A 21,305-nucleotide genomic window follows, 5' to 3' on the forward strand; every position below is an offset into this window, starting at 1 on the left:
TCACACAGTACACTTATATCATCACTCTGACATCCAAACACAATGGTCACCATAGAAACAGTAATGACGCGTCTCCATGACAACAGGGGCGGGTCACAGATTAGATCCTCCCTCTCCCCCTTCCTTTCTATGCTGATGAGCTGAGCAGTGTCAGTGGTCACACCAGAAACCCCTATTGTTTTCCAAAGCTCCCTGGTGTCTGCTGAACAGCAATGTAAACAAACAGCAAATGGCAACAAATCCCCGTCTAGACAATGCCACAATATCAGGGTTGTCTTTATCTTTGATATTTATCACACTGAGCTCATTTCAGAACTTGGTAACACAATTCAACCCTCGGCCACGGCAATAATATTGTCTCTAAACATCAAATAAAAGTATGAACCGGTTCTAGACCTCAATCCCAACAGTCAAACGTGTTAATAAAAGGTATCTTGAAATATAATGGTCTTTTCACATTGATCTGTGTATCATATGTAGTCGGGCTGATTGGGGTACAATGAATGCACATGTTATGTATGATACCATAGGGTGTAATGTGATGTCCTGTTTATTTATATAATACTGATGGGTGTCCATCAATGTTACTGCTCGTCATAAACAGTCTGAAGGGGAATCCAGATCAGTACGTAGCAGTGTGACTCAGTCTCTAGGGTTACAGTACAAAGTATAGATAGCAATATAATACTTATTGATAACATTATTGCTATTGTTTTACATGGTGGGTGTGGACTCAGACAAATAATTTTCTCCTGTGATTTGCTGATCACGTATTGCTATGAGCAGCAGCCTCAGCTCTATGAGCAGACATACAGGAGGTGATACAGATTCCATCACACAGCCCCTCTCTCCCACTCGTCTCGCCTTATGTGATACCCGCCAATCAGGAGATCGCCCTACGCTTCCCATGACCAACCAGCGTACAGCGCCCGCCCGTTCCCTCGCCGCCTGCTATCCATCATGAACACCCTACTGTAGGCACTGCTCCACCAATGGGGATCATCAATCCTCACCTCCTTATTATTTATTCATGAGCCTCGTGTCTGTAACCATCAGCTATGTGCAAGGGGCGTGGTCCTTAAACTATACTCGCACTTGATATTCATGAGAATCTCAGTGGGCGTGGTCACCTCGCCGTGAATCACTGCTCCAAGACAAAAGAGGCGTGGCCGCCGCATGGAATATTGAATAACGGGGTGTGGCTACGCGCAGGGTACTTACTGTCCGGTGGTCTCTGTGTATTACACTGTAGCTGCCATGTCTTCTATACTGCAGCCCTTCACTGTCACCGAGGGACCCTGCGAGTCATCCAGGGCTGCAGCTCATGGGGGCAGTCGGGTGGTCTCCAGATCTCTGGCCGCCGCGGCCCCGGGTGGAGGGCGAGGGAAGATCACACATCCTGGCAAAGCCATACTGGCTGGTGAGTATCTTCTGTGATCATCAACTGTACCCGGCCATGATCATCCATCTAACCATCCTTTATGGTACCTGTCCCCATTCTATAGGACCTCTCTTTATGTCATACCATTGGCTATTATTCCAGAGGTACCTGCTGATGTAATAGGATGTACTGTCCCCATTCTATAGGACCTCTCTTTATGTCATACCATTGGCTATTATTCCAGAGGAACCTGCTGATGTAATAGGATGTACTGTCCCCATTCTATAGGACCTCTCTTTATGTCATACCATTGGCTATTATTCCAGAGGTACCTGCTGATGTAATAGGATGTACTGTCCCCATTCTATAGGACCTCTCTTTATGTCATACCATTGGCTATTATTCCAGAGCTACCTGCTGATGTAATCGGATGTACTGTCCCCATTCTATAGGACCTCTCTTTATATCATACCATTGGCTATTATTCCAGAGCTACCTGCGAGTCTTGGCATTTACTACATCTAGCTCAGAATCAATACACTCAGGCATATTGTATTGATTGGGCTTGATTTAAGTATTCTCTGTCTTTTTATGTTTCTAAGTTACAGTTTATTTAGTTTTGCAAACAGGAATTCTTGATAGGTTTTTAAATACATACAGCACCAAGGGCTATGTTGGCGCTTTATTTAAAAACATATTTTTTTTCAAATAATTTGGGCAATGCTGCTTTAATTGAGAACTCTACCTAAGATTAAAAATTCAGTTGTAGTAGGTGGAATGCAATAAATGAAACCATCACAGTAAATATGTTTTACTGGAGTCTGGTGAGTCCCCCAATGTTTGCAACAGTTCACCTATTCTCCTCTCTGAGGCTGGACTTTCAGCAATCAGATAGTGTTGTCAGTGCCCCTCCTCCGTGAACTTCTCATTTGCTTGAATATGAAGTTAGTTGGAGGAGAGTAGGGAATTCACAGCATAGGGACATAGGGAGCATCTCTGGACTGTAGCAGACATTGAGGGGTCAGGAGGAATGGTAAAAGCAAGTAGTATATAGTTATATTGTTGAACAATTCAGTTTTGGTTGGAGTTAACCTTTAAGACATTAGTGGGTTCTCGGCTATTGTCACATTAGGGATCATCCACTTATTTGCAAGACAAAGGAGTAATATGCAATTGTACTCCAAAAACAGCCTTGCAAGTTCTTATAAAATTGCAGTACTTATCAACTAGTGTAAACTATGCTTGAAGCATCTCTTACATGTCTATTAATTGAAGGAAGGGCGTTTGAGACTAGGATTTGTGATGTTTTTACTGTTAGACCTTATGCTAGTTCCAGGGTTAAAGCTTTATATAGGATAAGTGGCATAGCACAACGTCCTTGGTCCCAATGTTAAATGTTAGCTAGGAAACCCGATACATCTACTCCTAATAACTACCACCTACATTTTGCCCAACTAAGTGACTAGTATGTAGACTCACCTCGACCCCCACAGGCAGAAAATGTGGTCAGTGAGACTGCTTTTGCTGTGCCTCTGGCATTGGTCAACATTTGATTTGGGCCAGAGAGCTATATAGCTTTGATTGCACTATAATACACATGTGATGCTGATATTTTTATAAACTCATGTAAATTATATCTGCATAAACATTGAGTTCTGATATCATCACTTCATTTTTAATCAGAAAACTTGTGTATTAAATGAATAAGTCCCCTGGAATTTCAAATATTAGAATTCACATTAAAGATTTGTGATTTGTATTGGAGCATTCAACCTGCTGTCTTGTGCTTTTATACATGTCAGACAAGATCGCTTTTGAGATGTGATAGTCTCTGCATTTGTGGTCAGGAAGGAAATGGGGTCAGTGCAGGACACCACATTGACCCCGATGTGTTGCATGTAAATAGAGCAGGCAGCATCCCAAAAATGCTTCTGCTTCACAAATGCTCCCTACCTCAAGTGGGTATGTGGTCATTGGAATCAATCCAATAACTTATAACATGCTTTTGCTGGAATGATACGATGAAGTACGATTTTCAACATCACAGTGGAAAAGGGGCCTAAGAATGGCCACGTATGGGAGATTATTGAGCTACAAAATCTGGCTGATAATGGTGATCTTCTGATGACCATGTTGATAGATTTCGGCTGCAGTATCATAGTAAAAAATATATATTTTTGCACTTTGTTGAAACCATGTTGCTGCTTGTGAGGTTACGTGGTTCTTTTGCTGCACCAACTGGTCTGATTGCTCACAGACAGTCTTATGTACAGGGCAGATGCGCAAAATTGGGGTTTCCTGGAAGGTCCATAGCCCTCTGCAAAGTCTTGGGGGGAGGGGGGGGGTTTAAAGAATTGAGGAGTGCATAGGCCTCAGATGAACCATCTGACCTTTTTAACATCCAACTCTCCGCCATCTAGTCTTCTGCACTGTCCTATTTGTCCTAATGTCTCTCTTCACCCCCCCCCCCCACATTTGAATGTAAGCTCTCAAGGGCAGGATCCTCTCTACCTTATGTCTTGTGTCAGTTCACTATCAATCTACCTCATATGTCCCTTGTCATGTCTGATGCTGATTTTATCTGTACGCCATGCGATTTATTCAGTTAATTGCATCTATGCATGTATTATTCTGCTCCATTGTACACGTGTACCTGTTATAAAATGCACAACGGGGAAGTTCTCCTTGTTTCATACCAGAATTAACATACAAATAAACCAATAAAGACACGGACACCAAATTAACGTTGGAATAAAAATAGGATTTATTAAATGGCTTAAATGCTGGAAGCTACGAGAACTGAAAGGCGGACGAGAGCAGGGCAGTCAGCAAAAACAAAACCAATAACGGTGGTAAGGTCAGACCATAGTGCCACCAACCCAGGACAATACCTTATCTATTGGCCGGTGCTAAATATCTGTCCAACGGCAAGACTACACCCCTTTATAACTGCCAGTATAACCTTTAACATACAGGCCAAGGGCCTCCTCACAGATGGACCAAATATGTGATGACACCACGAACAAAAGGGGGAGTAGTGACCTATGACGAGATAACTCCAGCATCATATGCAAACTTACCAACTGCACTGCTCTCCTACCTACGAAATACCTGAACAAAGTTTTAAACCCCTGCCCCTAATACTGCCCGGCGGGTGGGAGGAATCCGGAAGCAGAAGACAGATCTGCAGGCACACTGTTCTATATATAACCCTATCTACACCCCCACCCATGTCCTATTGGCTAACAAAATATAACATACCCTCTAACTGGCTGACACTCTAATCACTCACCCACGTGATTTTACCTACATTTCTGTCTAATGGACACACTTCCCTTATGCTTACAGTTTTCCTGTATGTCTTATCTGTATGATTATTTCACATGCTATGGAATCTGTGGCCCCATATAAATAAACAGTGATGATGATGAAGCCCCCTTGGTGATATTGGGTACCATTAACATTAAATCACACATACTATTATATAACTCATACAGTGTATACAACTTTCAGTCAACAAGTACTTGCGAGACAGCTCGCCAAGTCAGCATAACCTTTATTTCAAGTAGACTGGCACCTGCTCTCGCCACTCTGCTCTTAGCAAAACAATTAACCTTTAGTGTCACAGAGAAACAAAATGTTCTCCAGCCATATGACAGCAGAAAACTAACAACATTTGGAAACCTCTTATGAGCAATTTGGAGATATGAATACAAATATCTAGACCTCTTTAAGTATGAGATTTTATTATCAGGACAGAGCATGAAAGATATAGGAGATGCAGACCGGTAAATCATCTTTCTGGGTTTTTTTTTCTTGTTTCTGGTTGAGCAGTTTTATTGACGTCAGCTGGATTAAAATGGATTTTTTGGTCCGTATATCTGAAGGTTGTCATACTTCATGGATAACAAGCTCTCTCCATCATGCATACATAATTCATTCACTGACAGTCACTTCAAGATTCTTGGCATACAGCTATAAAAAATACTGTTATTTATTTGAATAAATAAATGACTGATGCCATATTGTCAGATTCTTCTTGCCCGTTTTAAGAGGAAATAGATGATCCATGAGATGTCTACAAACAAAATGCAAACATTTACTCTTTCTTATGTTCTGGGACATAATTTTATCCATTAGATAAGGGGTTTGTCTGCTATTTTTGTTTGGAATCCAGATTATATTTATGCATCAGCTTCACAACTATTTGTTCATTATTTTAATTAATAATGCTTTTTTTTTACTACCTTACTGTTATCTACAAATTATGTATTAAAATGTAAAAACACATAGTGAACGAAACTGGGCATTTGTACAAATTGACACTAAATGGAGAATTTAATTAGCTGCAATGTTCTGAGGAATATCACGGCTGCGCACTTTTACCGTTACTACAAAAGAAATCTCGCTCACTTTTCTCCACTCACCTCTACGGAGAGTAAAAATGGTTGTGAGATGCCTCACGGCTAATTAAAGGGTAGACTTACTAAATATTGATTTGGCTAACCTAAGGGGTAGACTTACTAAAACTCGATTTGTGTGGCGTTTTAATTGCCTCGCTTTGGATGTTTAAGGCTCGCTGGATTTACAATAAAGCGCTTGGGAGGTTCATATTCAATCCGCCGGCATTGTGCAGCGGTTTAAGATAACCTAAATCACACGTTGTTTAGTGGAAATTGCCATGTTAAGAAAAAGCCTTCCTACCCTTAGAGCACAGGCCGTGCTAGTTAGCATGTGTCCTGTGCCCCCGTACCTAGGGATGACCTGGTCAAAGCTAAGTAGCATTGCCCCCCTCCTGGTACTCCTGTTTGGTGTTTGTTCCAGGGAAAATGTTTTTAAAAAGTGCCCCCTTTTCTTCTAATATTAAATCTACTGTGCCCCGTTCCTACTAGTCATCGGGATGGTGATCTGTAAAGTGGTGGATTTTAAAATGGATGTTTTCAGCTGTTTTTCGGCAGTTTGGCTGTTAGTAAATGTGGCGGTTTTAAAATCGTCATGAAAACCGCCCTGGTCTAAGCATACCGCCCTTTAGTAAATCTAGTCCTAATCATGGTTACAAATGAGTATACTAGTTTGTAATATATAATAGGCTTGAAAAGGGCCACAATCAATGGCCTGGTGGTCCAGTCCTGAGTCAACACACAGCATTACAAAATTGACGCTATAAATATACTAACACCCTTTACCCCAGTTACAGCTAGTTGTCCTCCTTGCTACTCTGGGTTATACTTTTATCCCTTTACTTTATATGTCCTTTTGGATTCTAGATTTGTATATTTTTTGTGAAGCACACAGTTGTTTATTACACATTTAGCATTTATAGCAGTGGTCAAAATAGATTGGTATGCAGTGGTATGCCATACCGCCACGTCTTCTACTGCTTTGGTTGCAAAATTATCAATTTAAATTCACTTACATTTTCCATACCACCATATCCTAAAATCCCTGTACTTCATCCACTGATTATAGACTTTTTTTGGCTACAGCCTACTTGAAAGGATTGGTTATCATGACTATTTTCCATGCGTAGGCCTTAGTCCAAATAGGTGAACTAACAATGTAGGTGTTTTATAACCAAATTTCCCTGTCATTACATTGTGTGTGTGTGTGTGTGTGTTGCTCACAGAGCTGATCAATCATTCCGCTGTCAGTCTCTCACCCCTTCAATCCCTTACTGGCTGAGTAGTCAGATACAAGCAACAGGCAGAAATACCTAGTACACCGACCAATCAGTGTATTTTACTCTCCCATTTAGCTTTAATACAGCAGAATGGTAGAGGCATTATTTTACAGAATGTGGCTGCCCTTGGAAATTAGACAACATGTTTGGTATGTACCTCATAATGTTTTTTTATTTAGATCGCTTCTCGGCCTTTTGGCTAAGATCAAGTGAGTACCTGTCTGAGTAGGGTTTGCCTGTGCCTGAAAGGACCATGGGAAAGCTTGGTCTGGCCAGAAGGCCGGTGGCTTTGAAAGCCTGGGCTAGAGCCCCTGGAGTGGTGACCCAGGGGTGCCATAATTACTTGGGGCGTGGAACCCTCACTTGACACGGCACTTTGCACAAACCCCACTTTCAAGCCACACACCTTTCCTTGCTCCGGCCTTTTGGCTAGGCAGGAATAATTTTTAAACATCTCGGCCGAAAGGCTGGGGCCGTTATACACGGCACTATTTATTTTCTCACCTGTTTTGTCACTCCACTTTTTTCTATGTTTTATTCACGGATTCTAGGGTGCGGATAAGGTCCTTATGGGCTCTATACCCCGAAGATCTAGGGGGGGCTGTGTGGCCATCAGGTTCCGGCCCCCCTGAAAACATCGTTGGTCCTCCCTTCAGGGGGTGGACAGTTATTGAGCCCTGGGTGAAGCTTCGGCGGATCCCAGGGGCTAAAGGGACCCCCCTAGCCTCGCAGCGAAGGGGGTCTGAAGACCCTTGCCCCCTAAGGGTCCTTATGGATCCGGGGGTCGGGGCCTAGGGCCTTTCCTTTATTGAGGAGGGCCAGTTCTGCATCCCTTGTGCACGTTTTTTAAGTTTTCACTTATTTTTTCGGACACTTGGGCACAAGAGCACTGATTGGAGTCTTTCAGACTACCTAGGCTTTAAATAAAAAAATAAAAAAATAATGTTTTTTTATTTAGATTGTTTTAGTAAGTAATTGATGTAGAGTGCTCTCACTAAATAAAGTACTGCTGCTCTTTTGTAATCACAATTATCAAAATAATGGGAAAGAGACTGTCGAAGTCGTATAATTGGATGAACGAAAGTATATTGGTTTAATATTGGGTTTGCCGTGCGTATTGCGAAGCGTACGCCACGTGTTACGTGGCGTGATGCGATCGCACGGTAAAATACGCACGCACACACTCGCATTACAACAGCTAGTTATTTATATAATTTCATATTGGTTCTGTTACACTGTAATTCAGGAGCAGATAGTATTCGGTTTATTATTAGTCTATATATATATATATGTATATATATATATATATATATATATATATATATATATATATATATATATATATAGTGATTATATGTACATTGTAGTGTTATTAAAGGTTTAGGTAATAGGAAAGGTGTCATGCCTGATATCATATTGAAGCCCTAATCATCAGCAGCTGTCCGGTGCAGTCGGCGAAGAGATCGCACATTGCATACTTTAGTTATTGATATTAGAGAGTAAACCTTTGTATGATACTGGCTATGAAAAGGAGCAGACCCCCTGGAGAGAAGACCCCCACCTTTGGATTCCTTAGATTGAATCAACCTATTACCTGTCTGGCCTGGACCCACCCAACGTCTGGACCTATAGAAACAATCTACGTCATCTCTATTGTTCACAATGAAACACTGACTGTATATATATTAGCTGCATCTCACTGGGGCCTCAGTCAACTCTGACACAATATTCTATACAGAATATTGTCCATCGGGTCCCGTGGGTGCGCATGCGAGCGCAAGCGATTGCATTGGTATGTACTTATCTTTTGGTATTGGCTGTGCTGTACTGTACTTTATCATAATATAATAATGTATTGAAATTGTTGACTATTTACATCTGCTAAAATAAATCACTTTGTGCTTTGGACACACATTCAATTGATTGGGCAATGCTTATTTTAAAACGATAGAATTACTTTAATAAGCGCAATAGTGGAGATTTAAATGTAGAAATTGGCACAGAAATATCACAGGAACTCAACTAAAATAAGATAAAGCTGAAACAATAATATGTAATTAACAAATACAAAAATCAATAAAAACAAATAAAAATATGAAAATCAATAAAATCAGAGGATGATAAAAGCTGGATTGTATCATATAAGATAATGTTGATAGCTCTGTTGTGAAGTTGGAGCGTACGGAACGACAAAGGACAGGACTGCAGTGCTACCTTTAGGAACAAATAAAACCTCTTACTCCAGGGGGTAAATTTATCAATCTGCGATTTTCTGGTGGGTTTGAAAAGTGGAGATGTTATCTATAGCAACCAATCAGATTCTATCTGTCATTTTGTAGAATGTACTAAATAACTGATGACTAGAACCTGATACAGTTACTCCTAACTCTTAGGGGCATATTCAGGATTATGTGCGGCTGCGCATGTAAAGTGTCATTTCGGTACCGCAACATCGCGGATTTGGGGTGCACACGAAAAGCGATGTTGCGGTACTGGGATCTGTGCTTCCACATGTAATCGCGGGCGCAAATCCTAATGGAATATGTCTCTTTTAGTTTTTATTTGTTTGTTTTAGTTTTCTTTTATTTACATTTGATTCCTGTGACACTTCTGTGCCAATCTTTTATTTGATTTCATTGATTTATTGCGCCCTTTCCCATCATTTTGATAGTTTATTTTACTACTTTTTTTTTATTTTTGCCTGTGAAATATTTTGTGATTGTCTCTGGAAAAAGATGTAACAGTATTATTTTGTGTCCCACAGGGGGGATCGCAGGGGGAATTGAAATCTGCATCACCTTCCCCACAGAGTACGTCAAGACCCAGCTTCAGTTAGATGAGAAAGCCAACCCACCTCGCTATCGGGGAATAGGTAGGAATCTATGAAAGTGGCAATGGATTAACTCCTGTCTTGCTACAACATATTATATCAGCTGTCCATGTGTTAGCGGTTATGTGGGTGCAGCTTATGTCTGTATAGAAAAAAAATAAGGTGAAAAGTATAGATGTCCAACGTAAGCTAGGGTTGGGATAGACAGGCATGTAAATCCTGACATATGTGAAATACATACACTGACACTATTTTACAAGCATGTTACATACCTGTATATTAAAAACTGTACCATGCCCCTCAACTAGTTGCAGTGAAGCCATGTAGCGCGTGTATTTGGTATATGCAAGGGCAGGGGGCATCTGTCCGCTGGTCTGGTCCCATAGTGGGCTACCTTGGGCTGGATATATGTCTGGATTTACAGGTGTTATCGGGTAACATTACCTTTAGAATACTAATAATCTCAGAAACATAGCAAGGTATTCGTTCACATGTGGGTAGTTTAATCTGCACACAAATATATTGAATGTATGGAAAGGCGCATTGAATACTGTGAATAAGTTTACAAAGTAAAGGACAGTGATGCAGGCACACACTTTGGATACTAATGACATACTAATATTTGTGTATTAGAAGAGTAACCATTAGCCAGGTAATAACATAATTATTTATAACCTGTAGGCAGATGCAACAGAGAGAGAAGTATGTATCCCATTATAGAAAGGTATTGTTAGTGTGGGTCGTCATGTCCTTGTAGATGGGCATTCACAATTTGATTAATAGACAAATTTTTATTAATATGTCTGTAGAGCCTAAAGTATGTTCCTGCATTGTCCTATATGTCCCCATTTTTTCACTCATAATGGTTTACTAACAGCAATTTTTCCACATAATTTAAACTTTTGATGAACCCAACGAAAAGGAATACAGCGATTGTATTGATATTATGACCTCAGCAAACTTTAGACCACTTGGGTGTCCTGGTGATTAATTTCAAACTGGCCTGTTATCCCTTGTCTCACCCCACAGGGCACTGCGTACGACTCACAGTGCAAGATCATGGAATCAGGGGCTTGTATCGAGGTCTCAGCTCATTGTTGTATGGATCCATTCCCAAATCTGCAGTGAGGTAAGATGACCACAGTACACCACCACAGAAATCGGATGGGAACACAAGTGTTTTAGTTTTTTATTCCTTCTTTAAGAACTAACTCTTTAATTTACTTTTCTACATTTTTCTACTTTTCCTTTTTTTCTGAGATTCAAAGTAAAAAATAATGGCAACACAAAACAGGGCTGGCTGCTACTGAAAAAAGCAAACAAAAAATTGAAAAGTGTATGCTGGCCATAGACTAACATGTATTTTTCCGTGCTCAAAAACAGCATTAAAAACCCCAGAACACACAAAAACCACTTACGTGTCCATGCCCTAAGTTCATCAGGATAAACTGTGTAACTCCAGACACGGTCACTCTGGTCACTCTGCAGTTAGTTCATAAGAATATTGTGTCTCTGAGCCATGCATCTAGGATATGAGCTAACTGCAACACCACCATAGCACATATGTAATTCATACATGTCTTTATTTACATGGATGATCTCATAGTCCTATCTTTAACATTAATAAAGTACTTAAACTCAGGTTACTGCAGTCAAAAAGGAAGAGAGGAAAAGGGAAACAGATCACTGTACCCAATAAACGTGATTATGTTGAAAGGTGGTATATTCCTTGCATGGCTACACTGGCATATCTGGATACTTGTGGCTCATAGGATTGAGCTGTCTTGGTAGATGCCAATAGTTGGAGGATAGAGCTTGATACAGACTCCATACATCTTATGAAACACTCTGTCCTTTCTGGAGTACACACTACAGGTAATTTCTCCTGATGCGATATCGTTATCATTTTACCAACCACTGAAAGTCCTGATGAGCATGACGATTCCTGTGTACACACTATACACGATTTACCTTCAGATCTGTGCTCTTCATCTGTCATAACCACTAGCTGAAAAGATCATGACTCTGTAAGCTCTATAGAGATCTGCCTACACTGCTGGTAGTGAGTGCATACACACTGCCAATATGCCCGACATCGTTCAAAGTGATTTATATTCAGTTTAGAAAATTAAATGAAATGATACGATGTGCTGTGGTATGATAAAACATAATCGTGGTAGTGTACACACTAATGCGATATCAGACCTAACAGTCATTTATCGTGTGATGGCGCGATAAGCAGGTGAAACCAAGCTTAAATTCCACCAGATAGCCTGATGAACCCTAAAGGTTGCCATTCAAACCATTTAGATAAGAAACACACAATGGGGTATATCTACTATGCGTCGATTCTGTAGAACCACTGATTCCCGGCGCTATGAAGGCACTTTTATTAAAGACAAAGCCCATCAGTGTTTTGTCTATAAATAAAATTGCTGTTTGAAGAAAATACCTGGAATCGGCGTTTCCGTAGTAAATATACCCCAATGGCTTCATTGGAATTAGATTAGATGCATGCTGACAGCATTTACTATGCAAGATACACTGAAACTAATTCCAGTGCAGCCAGCAGTATGTTCCTTTTATCTGTGCCTGGTTTTAAATGGCTAATGTAGCATTCATAGTAGCAAGGTAGCATAACTCTCTCATATTTATGTAAATTTAAATGGCCGTAATCCCTGTAAAGTATAAGCTATACTCTGTTCTTTTCAGGTTTGGTACGTTTGAGTTTCTCAGTAATTTATCAAGAGATTCCAGTGGGAAACTGGATGCAAAAGCCAGCCTTCTGTGTGGCTTAGGTGCGGGTGTTGCAGAGGCTGTTCTGATTGTCTGTCCAATGGAAACTATTAAGGTATGTGTTTGTTTTATATTGGGTAGGACCCTCCCTTTGCTCACAGAACAACCTGAATTCTTTGTGACATGAATTCAACAAGGTGCTGAAAACATTCCTTAGAGAGTATAGTCCATGTTGACATGATAGCATCACGCAGTTTCTGCAGATTGGAAGCACATTCATGCTGTGAATTTCCTGTTCCACCACATCCCAAAGGTGCTCTATTGGATTGAGATCTGTTGACTGTGGAAGCCATTGGAGTATACTGAACTCATTGTCATGTTCATAGAACCAGTTTTGAGATGACGTGTCCTTTGTGACATGGTGCGTTATGGTGCTGGAAGTAGCCATCAGAAGAATGGTAGACCCTTACAATGAAGGGATCCACAACGATAGGTGGGCTGTGGCATTTAAATGATGCTCATTTGGTATTAAGGGGCCTAATGTATGCAAAGAAACCATTTCCACTGAACTCAAACCCCTCCGTCTGGCACCAACAATCATTCCATGGTCAAAGTCACTTACATCACATTTCTTCTCTATTCTGGTGTGTGGTTTGAACAACAACTGATCATGTCTGTATGCTTTTATGTATTGAGTTGCTGCCCTATAATTGGCTGATTAGATATTTGGTTTAACGATCAGGTGTACCAAATAAAGTGGCCACAGAGTGTGTGATCCCTATACCCTATATCACTGGTTTTAATCAATAAAGTAACTGCAATATGTAAGTTACAGCAGACATTTCTTTACTGTCTTAAGCTGTTTCCATAATATGCTGTAATAGAATTTCCTTTCTCTGAATACACACAGCGCAGTACACTCACTATGAGACTGATATCATGGCAGCCGCCAGTGAGTCTGTAATTATAGAACTAATATTTTAGTATATATTATCCATGTATCACTTGCATGAATATATGCTTATTACGTGAAGTTTGAAAGTCAATGTTTTGATTTTTGAGTTTCATTCGAATTACAATTTTATTACATTTATTTTTATTAGTGTCAGAAAAGGGCAAGAGAAACAAGTGCAGCAATAAATAATATTAACATTAAAATAAAAATTCACTTGCAGGGCCGGCAATTGATCAGTAATGGTTTCCTGATACATTCTTTTATACACACTAGGCCTAGATTTCTATTTGATGTCAACTATACAGTTTACATACGTGATAACATAAAATTAGGTCTAGTCCTAGAGATTTTCGGTTTTCTTTTTGTTTTTCATTGTTTGTACCAGATTTTGCATAAAAGTTTAGCATAAATGATCATGGAATTGATGTATCTGTTGGGCTGTAGTTTCATTTCACCCCCTTGCACTCGGGGCTCGCCACCAAACACTGCCCACACTAGTATCATCTTACAGCAGCCTGCTATCATCATGACATTCTCTGATGTTTCCACATATTTCACAACTTAATTAACCTGATTTAAGCAATATTCTCTCCTTACCACATGCACACAAACACCCAGGCCAGTTTTTTTTAGTCATAAGCTAATTATCCGCCAAAACACATGGATTAAACCCACGAGAACATTCAAACACAATACAAATATTCCCCAGGTATGAATCTAATCCAGTCTCCCAGGCAACAATGCAAGCTAGTGTGCAGCCCTTTCCTATAACAGATATAAATACGTGGCCTTTGTAGTTAAACGATTCATAGCTGATTAAGTATCTCAGAAATGTGGAGTACTTGACTTATGTGTAGACCTTTGAAGATAAAATCAGTTATAAATACATTTTATGTATCTGAAGCCACATTATATGGTTAATATCATAAGAAAAACAAGTCACGTTAATTTACCTTCAGTTGTATTCTTGCCACCTACAGGTGAAATTCATCCATGACCAGGCTTCATCAGCACCAAAGTATCGTGGCTTCTACCATGGAGTGCGGGAGATCATTCGAGACCAAGGTAGCTATATAGTTTTATGACACTGTACGAATACTTTTGTGCAGTTACATTCAGTTTTACAGGGATTTGGACCAAGGGCGTTCCTTGAGGGTGTGGATTGGTTGGACCAAGGGGGTTCCTAGAGGGTGTGGATTGGTTGGACCAAGGGCGTTCCTTGAGGGTGTAGATTGGTTGGACCAAGGTTGTTCCTTGAGGGTGTGGATTGGTTGCTGCATTATACCAGTCTAAAGTTTTACATTGTGAGGCTAGCATTCTATCACTGCAAGAGGAGATATCAGGTCAGGGGTTGTGGACATAACGCCAGCTAGGATTGACGCAGCGAGAGAGCGGTGGTGCAGATTCTAAGTTACTACCGATATTCACCAGAGCTCACCAAAAAGAGGGATGAATTTAGCTGAGTGTAGTAACCAGGTCACGGTCCGCCAAACTAGCCCTTAGCGTAGTGGGAGGAGTACTATAGGTAGTAGCACATAAGTCGGAGAGGTCAGACTAGCCAATGTCAGTAGGATGCAGGTAACACAAAACAGAATCAGCAGGCAGGATAATAGTCGCTGAAAGCCGAAAGTCAAAACCAATCTGTCAATGCAGTCAGGATCCAAGTCTCACGAAAAAACAGGATTACAAACCAGTAATCAGGAGTCAAGTAGTAATCAGGATAACATGCTCATGAGCTCAGAATAGCAAACTTGATATTCTGGCAGGAATGACAGACAGAGCAGGTTTACATACTGTTTTGGAGTTCAACTACCTGCCTCTGTGATGTCAGCGATCACCTAATTACATCTCAGTAAACTTGCATCAGCTGTGCTTGCCACACTATGAAAGATAGATACAGAGTCCTGCATTTAAATACAGGATTCCTGAAAGAGTCCTGCAGTTTCTGGGTCTGGTCACCACGGGGGGGGGGGGGGGGGGGGGGGGGGGGGGTAGTACGTTATTGCGATGCTCGTTATTGCAACACATAATTTATAGACAAAACAATCTGACTAGTATCAGTGCAACATGAATAAAATGTAGAATTAAATGAGACACAGAAGATGTCCAACCTGCCATTAATTTCGAATAGAGAAAATGCCGCCACTTCATATTGAATGTGTGTATATTCTCTCCAATCTGGGTTTAGTACAGATCATTTTTTACTCCATTATCCCAAAAAAACATGCTGGTAGGTTAACTGGCTTCTGACTAAATTTGCTATAGTGTATGTGTCCCCCTGGTAGAGAAATCTGGTTGTAAGCTTCACTGGCACAGGGACTGATGTAAATAAATGAGCATCCGCTGATTATACAGAGCTTTGTAATATGTTGTTGTCATTATAGAAAGGATCATTTTCATACTGTGTTTTTTTTTGTACTTTTATTTAAAAATAAAGTGTGAATAAATCTTACTTATTAATATGGTTCATTCCCATGTTCAAATATGTACTATACATTGCACATGAGTATTAATGTCCTTGTGTCATTGACTCACTACAGGACTACGTGGCACATACCAAGGACTGACACCCACCATTCTAAAGCAGGGCTCCAATCAGGCAATCCGATTCTATGTCATGACCTCACTACGGAACTGGTACTTAGGTGAGTGGGATCCGCATTGCACACGTATCTGCACCTCTTATCTGTATAAGACTGTCTTGTATGAGGAAACTAATAGTGTATTGTACATTACATTTTGTTTATATAATCATATTAGATGTGTAACGAAACAGGAAGTTACCGGGTGTAAGACAGATTCATATTGCATTTACAATGTGCTCCTATTAAGATGATTTTAATTTTTCAACTGCAGCATCATATGCCCTGAAATGGAACAAGGGGCACTTTTAAAAATCACAGCGCAATTTAATGCACATAACATGCAGATGTGTACAGTCTCATTTGATACAATGATTTATATTTAGACTTCTGTTTACATGCACTTAATATGTTGGCCAGCTCTCATCTACATCCCCCATAACAGCGGCCGCTGCAAATACCCCTGATCCGTCTCATACCCTGCATATGCCTAGTGTTTATATATTATCCTGTGCTAGACATAATGAAACAGTTGTTTTGCTACAATGAGTGCCATTGGCTAAAACAACATATAACAGTGCTACAAGCTGCATTTAATAAGGTTGTCAGCAATTTCTTTAGCAATCTGTCATTGTGTCTTGTTTCTTCATAATGAAACCGGACAATTGCCTTGTATCATACATTATAGCGCTTCTGTTTTCAGGTGATGATCCACACAAGCAGATTCATCCAGTTGTTACAGGGGCTTTTGGTGCCATTGCTGGAGCCGCTAGTGTCTTTGGAAATACACCTCTAGATGTTATCAAGACTAGGATGCAGGTGAGATGAGATCTACAAACTGTTTCAGAGATTGGTGGAGAATCATGTGCGGAATATTACAGCCAGTGCTAGAAGCAGCTCAGATGGGGTTTGGAAACTGCTGAAGTTATGGTAGAAACAGTTCTGCAACTATTGGAGTGACCAGCTATATGGCATTACCCATAACTGTAGCCAACACAGTAATGATTAATAATCAGTCATTGTCAATTTTATATATATATATATATATACATATATAAAAAGGGGTAAATAGAAATGATCAGATCCATAGCAAAATTGGCATTGCTGTCTCTCTAAACATGGAATTGACCACCATGATATGTGCCACTCTAATCAATACCTGATACTGTAGCCTACTAACTATATCCATAGCAGTCTGTCTCACCTATATATACATTCCTATTATGCTCTTTCTTTGCCTACTGCTGTCTGGATAAATCAGTACCCAGTTAGATATAGGGGCCTGTAGAGTTCAAGAGTCCTTATGGGCCCTGTAGCAATGACATGGACTTTTGGGGCTATAATTATATCCTTAGGGCCTCATTTAGAGAATGATCAGAGCAAAAAGCACTTTTGGTCAAAGTTCCGTCTCAGTTTGCACTCTGACAGACGGATCTCCCTGTTGCACCTCTCTGCGCTTAGAGAGAGGGGCAACGGGAAGAGAGTGGGCTTGCCTAGCAATGTCACGCTCTTTACATGCTATTTTGAGTTGAAAGTAACCACAGATAAGTCTCTAGGATCTTGCGGGTGCTTTCAGCTGGTGCAAGAGGTGTGCACCCCCTCCCAAACAGCATAACCAACCCTTGTGCTGCTTGAAAGGGAAAAGAACAATTTTTATTTTATTTTTACATGATTTTTTTTTATTTAATTACCTGCTTGAACACTGGCCCATAAGTCAGATAAAGAGGCGTATTTTGCAATTTGCACAGTATTCTAAGTTACACAGATCTAAAGATCGTGCTACTTTAAATACTGTGTAAATTAAGGAATGCAATTTACAGTTACAATTTCAGTGTAAATTGCGTCCGACTCTAAATGAGGCCTTTACTGTGCAAATTTGCATACATTAAACTCAGTTTAGTGTGATATTGATAATGGTACCTGAAAACAAATTTGGATCTCTGCATTGATTCATTGTTTATATCACTACTTTTCATATATTATTTAAATATTAATATATATTTTTTTAATATATATACTTTTGTCATTACCAGGGCTTGGAAGCTCACAAGTACAAGAGCACTTTGGACTGTGCGAGCCAGATACTCCGCAACGAGGGGCCCTTGGCGTAAGTGACCTTCATTTTTTTTGCTGAAAATTGAATTGAAGGGTGTTAGTGAAACTGGTGCATAGTAAAAGGTGCTGTAATCCATAGCAACAAAGAGGATTTCCTTTGTACAAGAAATCTCCTCCATTGCGGTTTCCCTTGAAGTATTATTTCAGATTATAGGCATAATATGACTATTTGTAGGATCAGAACTAAGGAAGACTTATCTATGACAGAAGCAATTTATAAATATGGATTAGCTACTATGAACTGTAATTCTTACTCAATGTCTTTCCATCTTTGTTAGGTTCTACAAGGGAACCGTCCCACGTTTAGGCAGAGTATGTCTGGACGTCGCCATTGTCTTTGTTATTTATGAAGAAGTAGTTAAAGTTCTTAACAGAGTTTGGAAAACCTCATAATCTCATCTTCTCCTTGATTGGAAACATCTCTCAGCCTTGGGGTCTTAACTTTTTCCCCTCCTTTGAATGGATTGTGCTTATTTGTTATATGTAAATGTTCACAGAATCTACCTTTAACCTTATGTTTATTTTATGGCTAATTATGCCTTTGTCAGTGTTTGCCTTAATTCTGTCACTTACTACATGGTCAGTTACCCAAAATGCAAAAAGTGATTCCTTTCTTGTGGCATTATTACTGCTCTAGGAGCATGAACTACATTTTAATACTTTTAGAATGTATCTAATATACACAGCAAGTCAGACATTTTGTCCATTGAACCAATATTCATAAGAATGTAACCAATCATATCAGTGAGGCACAAATATTGGTTCAGGCTATAAAATGGCTGCCTATGCTGTGTGTGGGCAACAGTTGCAGTTTAATGGCACACTGTTACCTTTTGCTAAATTCCTGGGGTGCTAGTTAGGCCTGGGGAAAAAAAAGTTGTGATTGTTTATATGTCTGTTTCTTCATCTGCAAAAAGTATGACCAAAGTCCTGTGTTCACAACAATACCTTACAGCACTAATGCTAATATTGCTCCTATTGTCCATAATTTGGCTGATTTCCCCATACAAATGCTGTCATCTTTATTCCCTGTATATGCAATTCATAGATATAGTGCATAAGAATAAATCCACTTTTGTAGCACATATACAACCCACATGACCCAGAACCTAAAATAGTCTACCAAGCCAGGGGCGCACGCAGGGGGGGTTTCTGGGTCTCCAGAAACCCCTCCCCTCTGTTAAAGAAGTGCCCTACATAGCGGCACTGTACTATATAGCAGCCGCGGCGCTGTCAAAGAAGCATCTGCGGCGGTGCTGTATTGTATTGTATACAGCACCGCCGCGGACGCTTCTTTGACAGCGCCGCGGCTGCTGTATAGTACAGTGCTGCCTAAACAGAGCTGTTGCGCATGCAGCTCTCTCACTTTTTTTTTTCGGTGGAGGGGAAACCCCCCCTTAAAAATCCTCTGTGCGCCCCTGCAAGCATTATGTTCTCCTGAGTGTAGTTAATCGTACATAATACAGGCAAAAAGTAGTACTTCAGCTGTGCTTTCTCATTATATTGAACAACAGAAAACAATATTTATAGGTTAAAGGAATTCCAGATAGATTTCCAGAAACCTCTTCGTTTAATATGCCTCATATTCTTTCCAGTTCAATTACATGCTATAATCAGCTTGTATTTCTAAGTCCACCCTTCTAAAACATGTTTGAAAAAATGCATTAATAATACAGATGGTGACTTCAGCTTTTCAGTATGTTTTTATCAACACATTTTTTTTTAACCTTTTATTTTGTATTGTGAAATATGTATCCTTCACAAGAATAACTTGATGGTAGCTTGTGATCATTTCAATAACTCAACATTTTGCACAAACCAATCCACAGCCCCAGCCCCCCCCTCAACCCAGAAAATAATCTTACCATTTCGATTTTTACAAATAAGTGTAAATTGTTTACTGCTTGAAGATTGAAAAGTGTCTTGCAAGGAATTTGAAGGGACTGTTCAACCACTATCACAGAATGTGCATTACTGTAAATGTAGTTTGTGTGTATAAGTGTGCCAATTGTCTACACATGGTGGCAGCCATTTTGTGGGCCTGAGACAATGTTCCTATTCAATACGGACAACGGACATTTTGTTGGCTGCACCAGTATACATGAGACAGCAGCATATCAAATTTCCATGAACCAGTGAAATGACATAATGCCCATTTATGTCACTGGTTCCTAGTTAATTGATGGACTGCAGTCTTAAAAAAATATATGTTCAGCCTGCAAAATGGCTGCGTGTGTGTAGGTGAAAGTTTCATTATTTTACTTGTAACACTAAACTCTTGTCTGCCTAGTGTCTTTCTGAACTCTTTGTGCCAAACATTCATAGACACTTTGTGACTTATGGCTATTCTGTGCCTACACTGATAACGCCTAAACAGCATTATGTCTTGACACATTCCAGTCTGATCCATTTAACAAGCAGAACGCTAACTTACTTGTATGAACTGTGTAAATAAATCAACCACATCATTGTCCGTGGGGTCTTAAACTGTTCCCTCTAGTATTTATTTCTTCATTTAGCAATGTATTTATTTCAAATGTCATTATTATTATTATTCATACTTGCCGACTTTGTGACTCTGTCCTCCGGGAGATCCTGGAGGACAGGTAATGTGACAGGGGTAGGAGGGGGTGTGGTGACGTCTCTGCGTCTGGGTCACTATAGCTTCGCTCCCACTATAAAGTGGCGAAATTCACAGCATTGAACAGCGAGGGGCGGGGCTTAATGACTCGATTAAGCCCCACCCCTGATATTCGATGCCATGAATTTCGCCATTTTTTAGGATCCGGGAGGTTTCCTGTGGACTCCCAGAAATTTGGGAGCCTCCCTGAAATTCCGGGAGACTTGGAAAGTATGTTATTATTTATATTATTAATGCACACATTAAAATAGTACAGTTCAATAATACAAAAACTACATTATCATAGTTACGAATGTAATAGGGTCTTCTCATGAAGACACCCATATTATCCTAAATTTAATGTATGAACTAAATTTGCTGAAACTGAACACAGAATCAGGAAAGC

The 21,305-nt window shown here is 40.0% G+C and overlaps 1 protein-coding gene across 1 annotated transcript; it reads left to right on the forward strand.

Annotated features, from left to right (window-relative positions):
- The first annotated feature begins 1,096 nt into the window (after window positions 1-1,096).
- LOC142139228 (tricarboxylate transport protein, mitochondrial-like) lies at window positions 1,097-20,766 on the forward strand. Its single transcript, XM_075196665.1, has 9 exons — window positions 1,097-1,420; window positions 9,826-9,933; window positions 10,921-11,020; window positions 12,604-12,742; window positions 14,563-14,647; window positions 16,123-16,227; window positions 16,868-16,983; window positions 18,198-18,271; window positions 18,558-20,766. Exons 1-9 carry the CDS (start codon window positions 1,258-1,260, stop codon window positions 18,670-18,672), a joined length of 1,005 nt encoding a protein of 334 aa, XP_075052766.1. The 5' UTR covers window positions 1,097-1,257; the 3' UTR covers window positions 18,673-20,766.
- The last annotated feature ends 539 nt before the right edge of the window (window positions 20,767-21,305 follow it).

Source organism: Mixophyes fleayi, chromosome 2, assembly GCF_038048845.1.
Source record: "Mixophyes fleayi isolate aMixFle1 chromosome 2, aMixFle1.hap1, whole genome shotgun sequence".
NCBI classification, from domain to species: Eukaryota; Metazoa; Chordata; class Amphibia; order Anura; family Limnodynastidae; genus Mixophyes; species Mixophyes fleayi.

Excerpts from the sequence above, each read along its gene's own strand:
- LOC142139228 (XM_075196665.1), top strand. The coding sequence starts at position 1,258 with ATGTCTTCTATACTGCAGCCCTTCACTGTCACCGAGGGACCCTGCGAG. Across the intron at positions 11,021-12,603 it reads ATTCCCAAATCTGCAGTGAG|GTTTGGTACGTTTGAGTTTC; the intron begins GTAAGATGACCA and ends TGTTCTTTTCAG. Across the intron at positions 16,984-18,197 it reads TTATCAAGACTAGGATGCAG|GGCTTGGAAGCTCACAAGTA; the intron begins GTGAGATGAGAT and ends TGTCATTACCAG.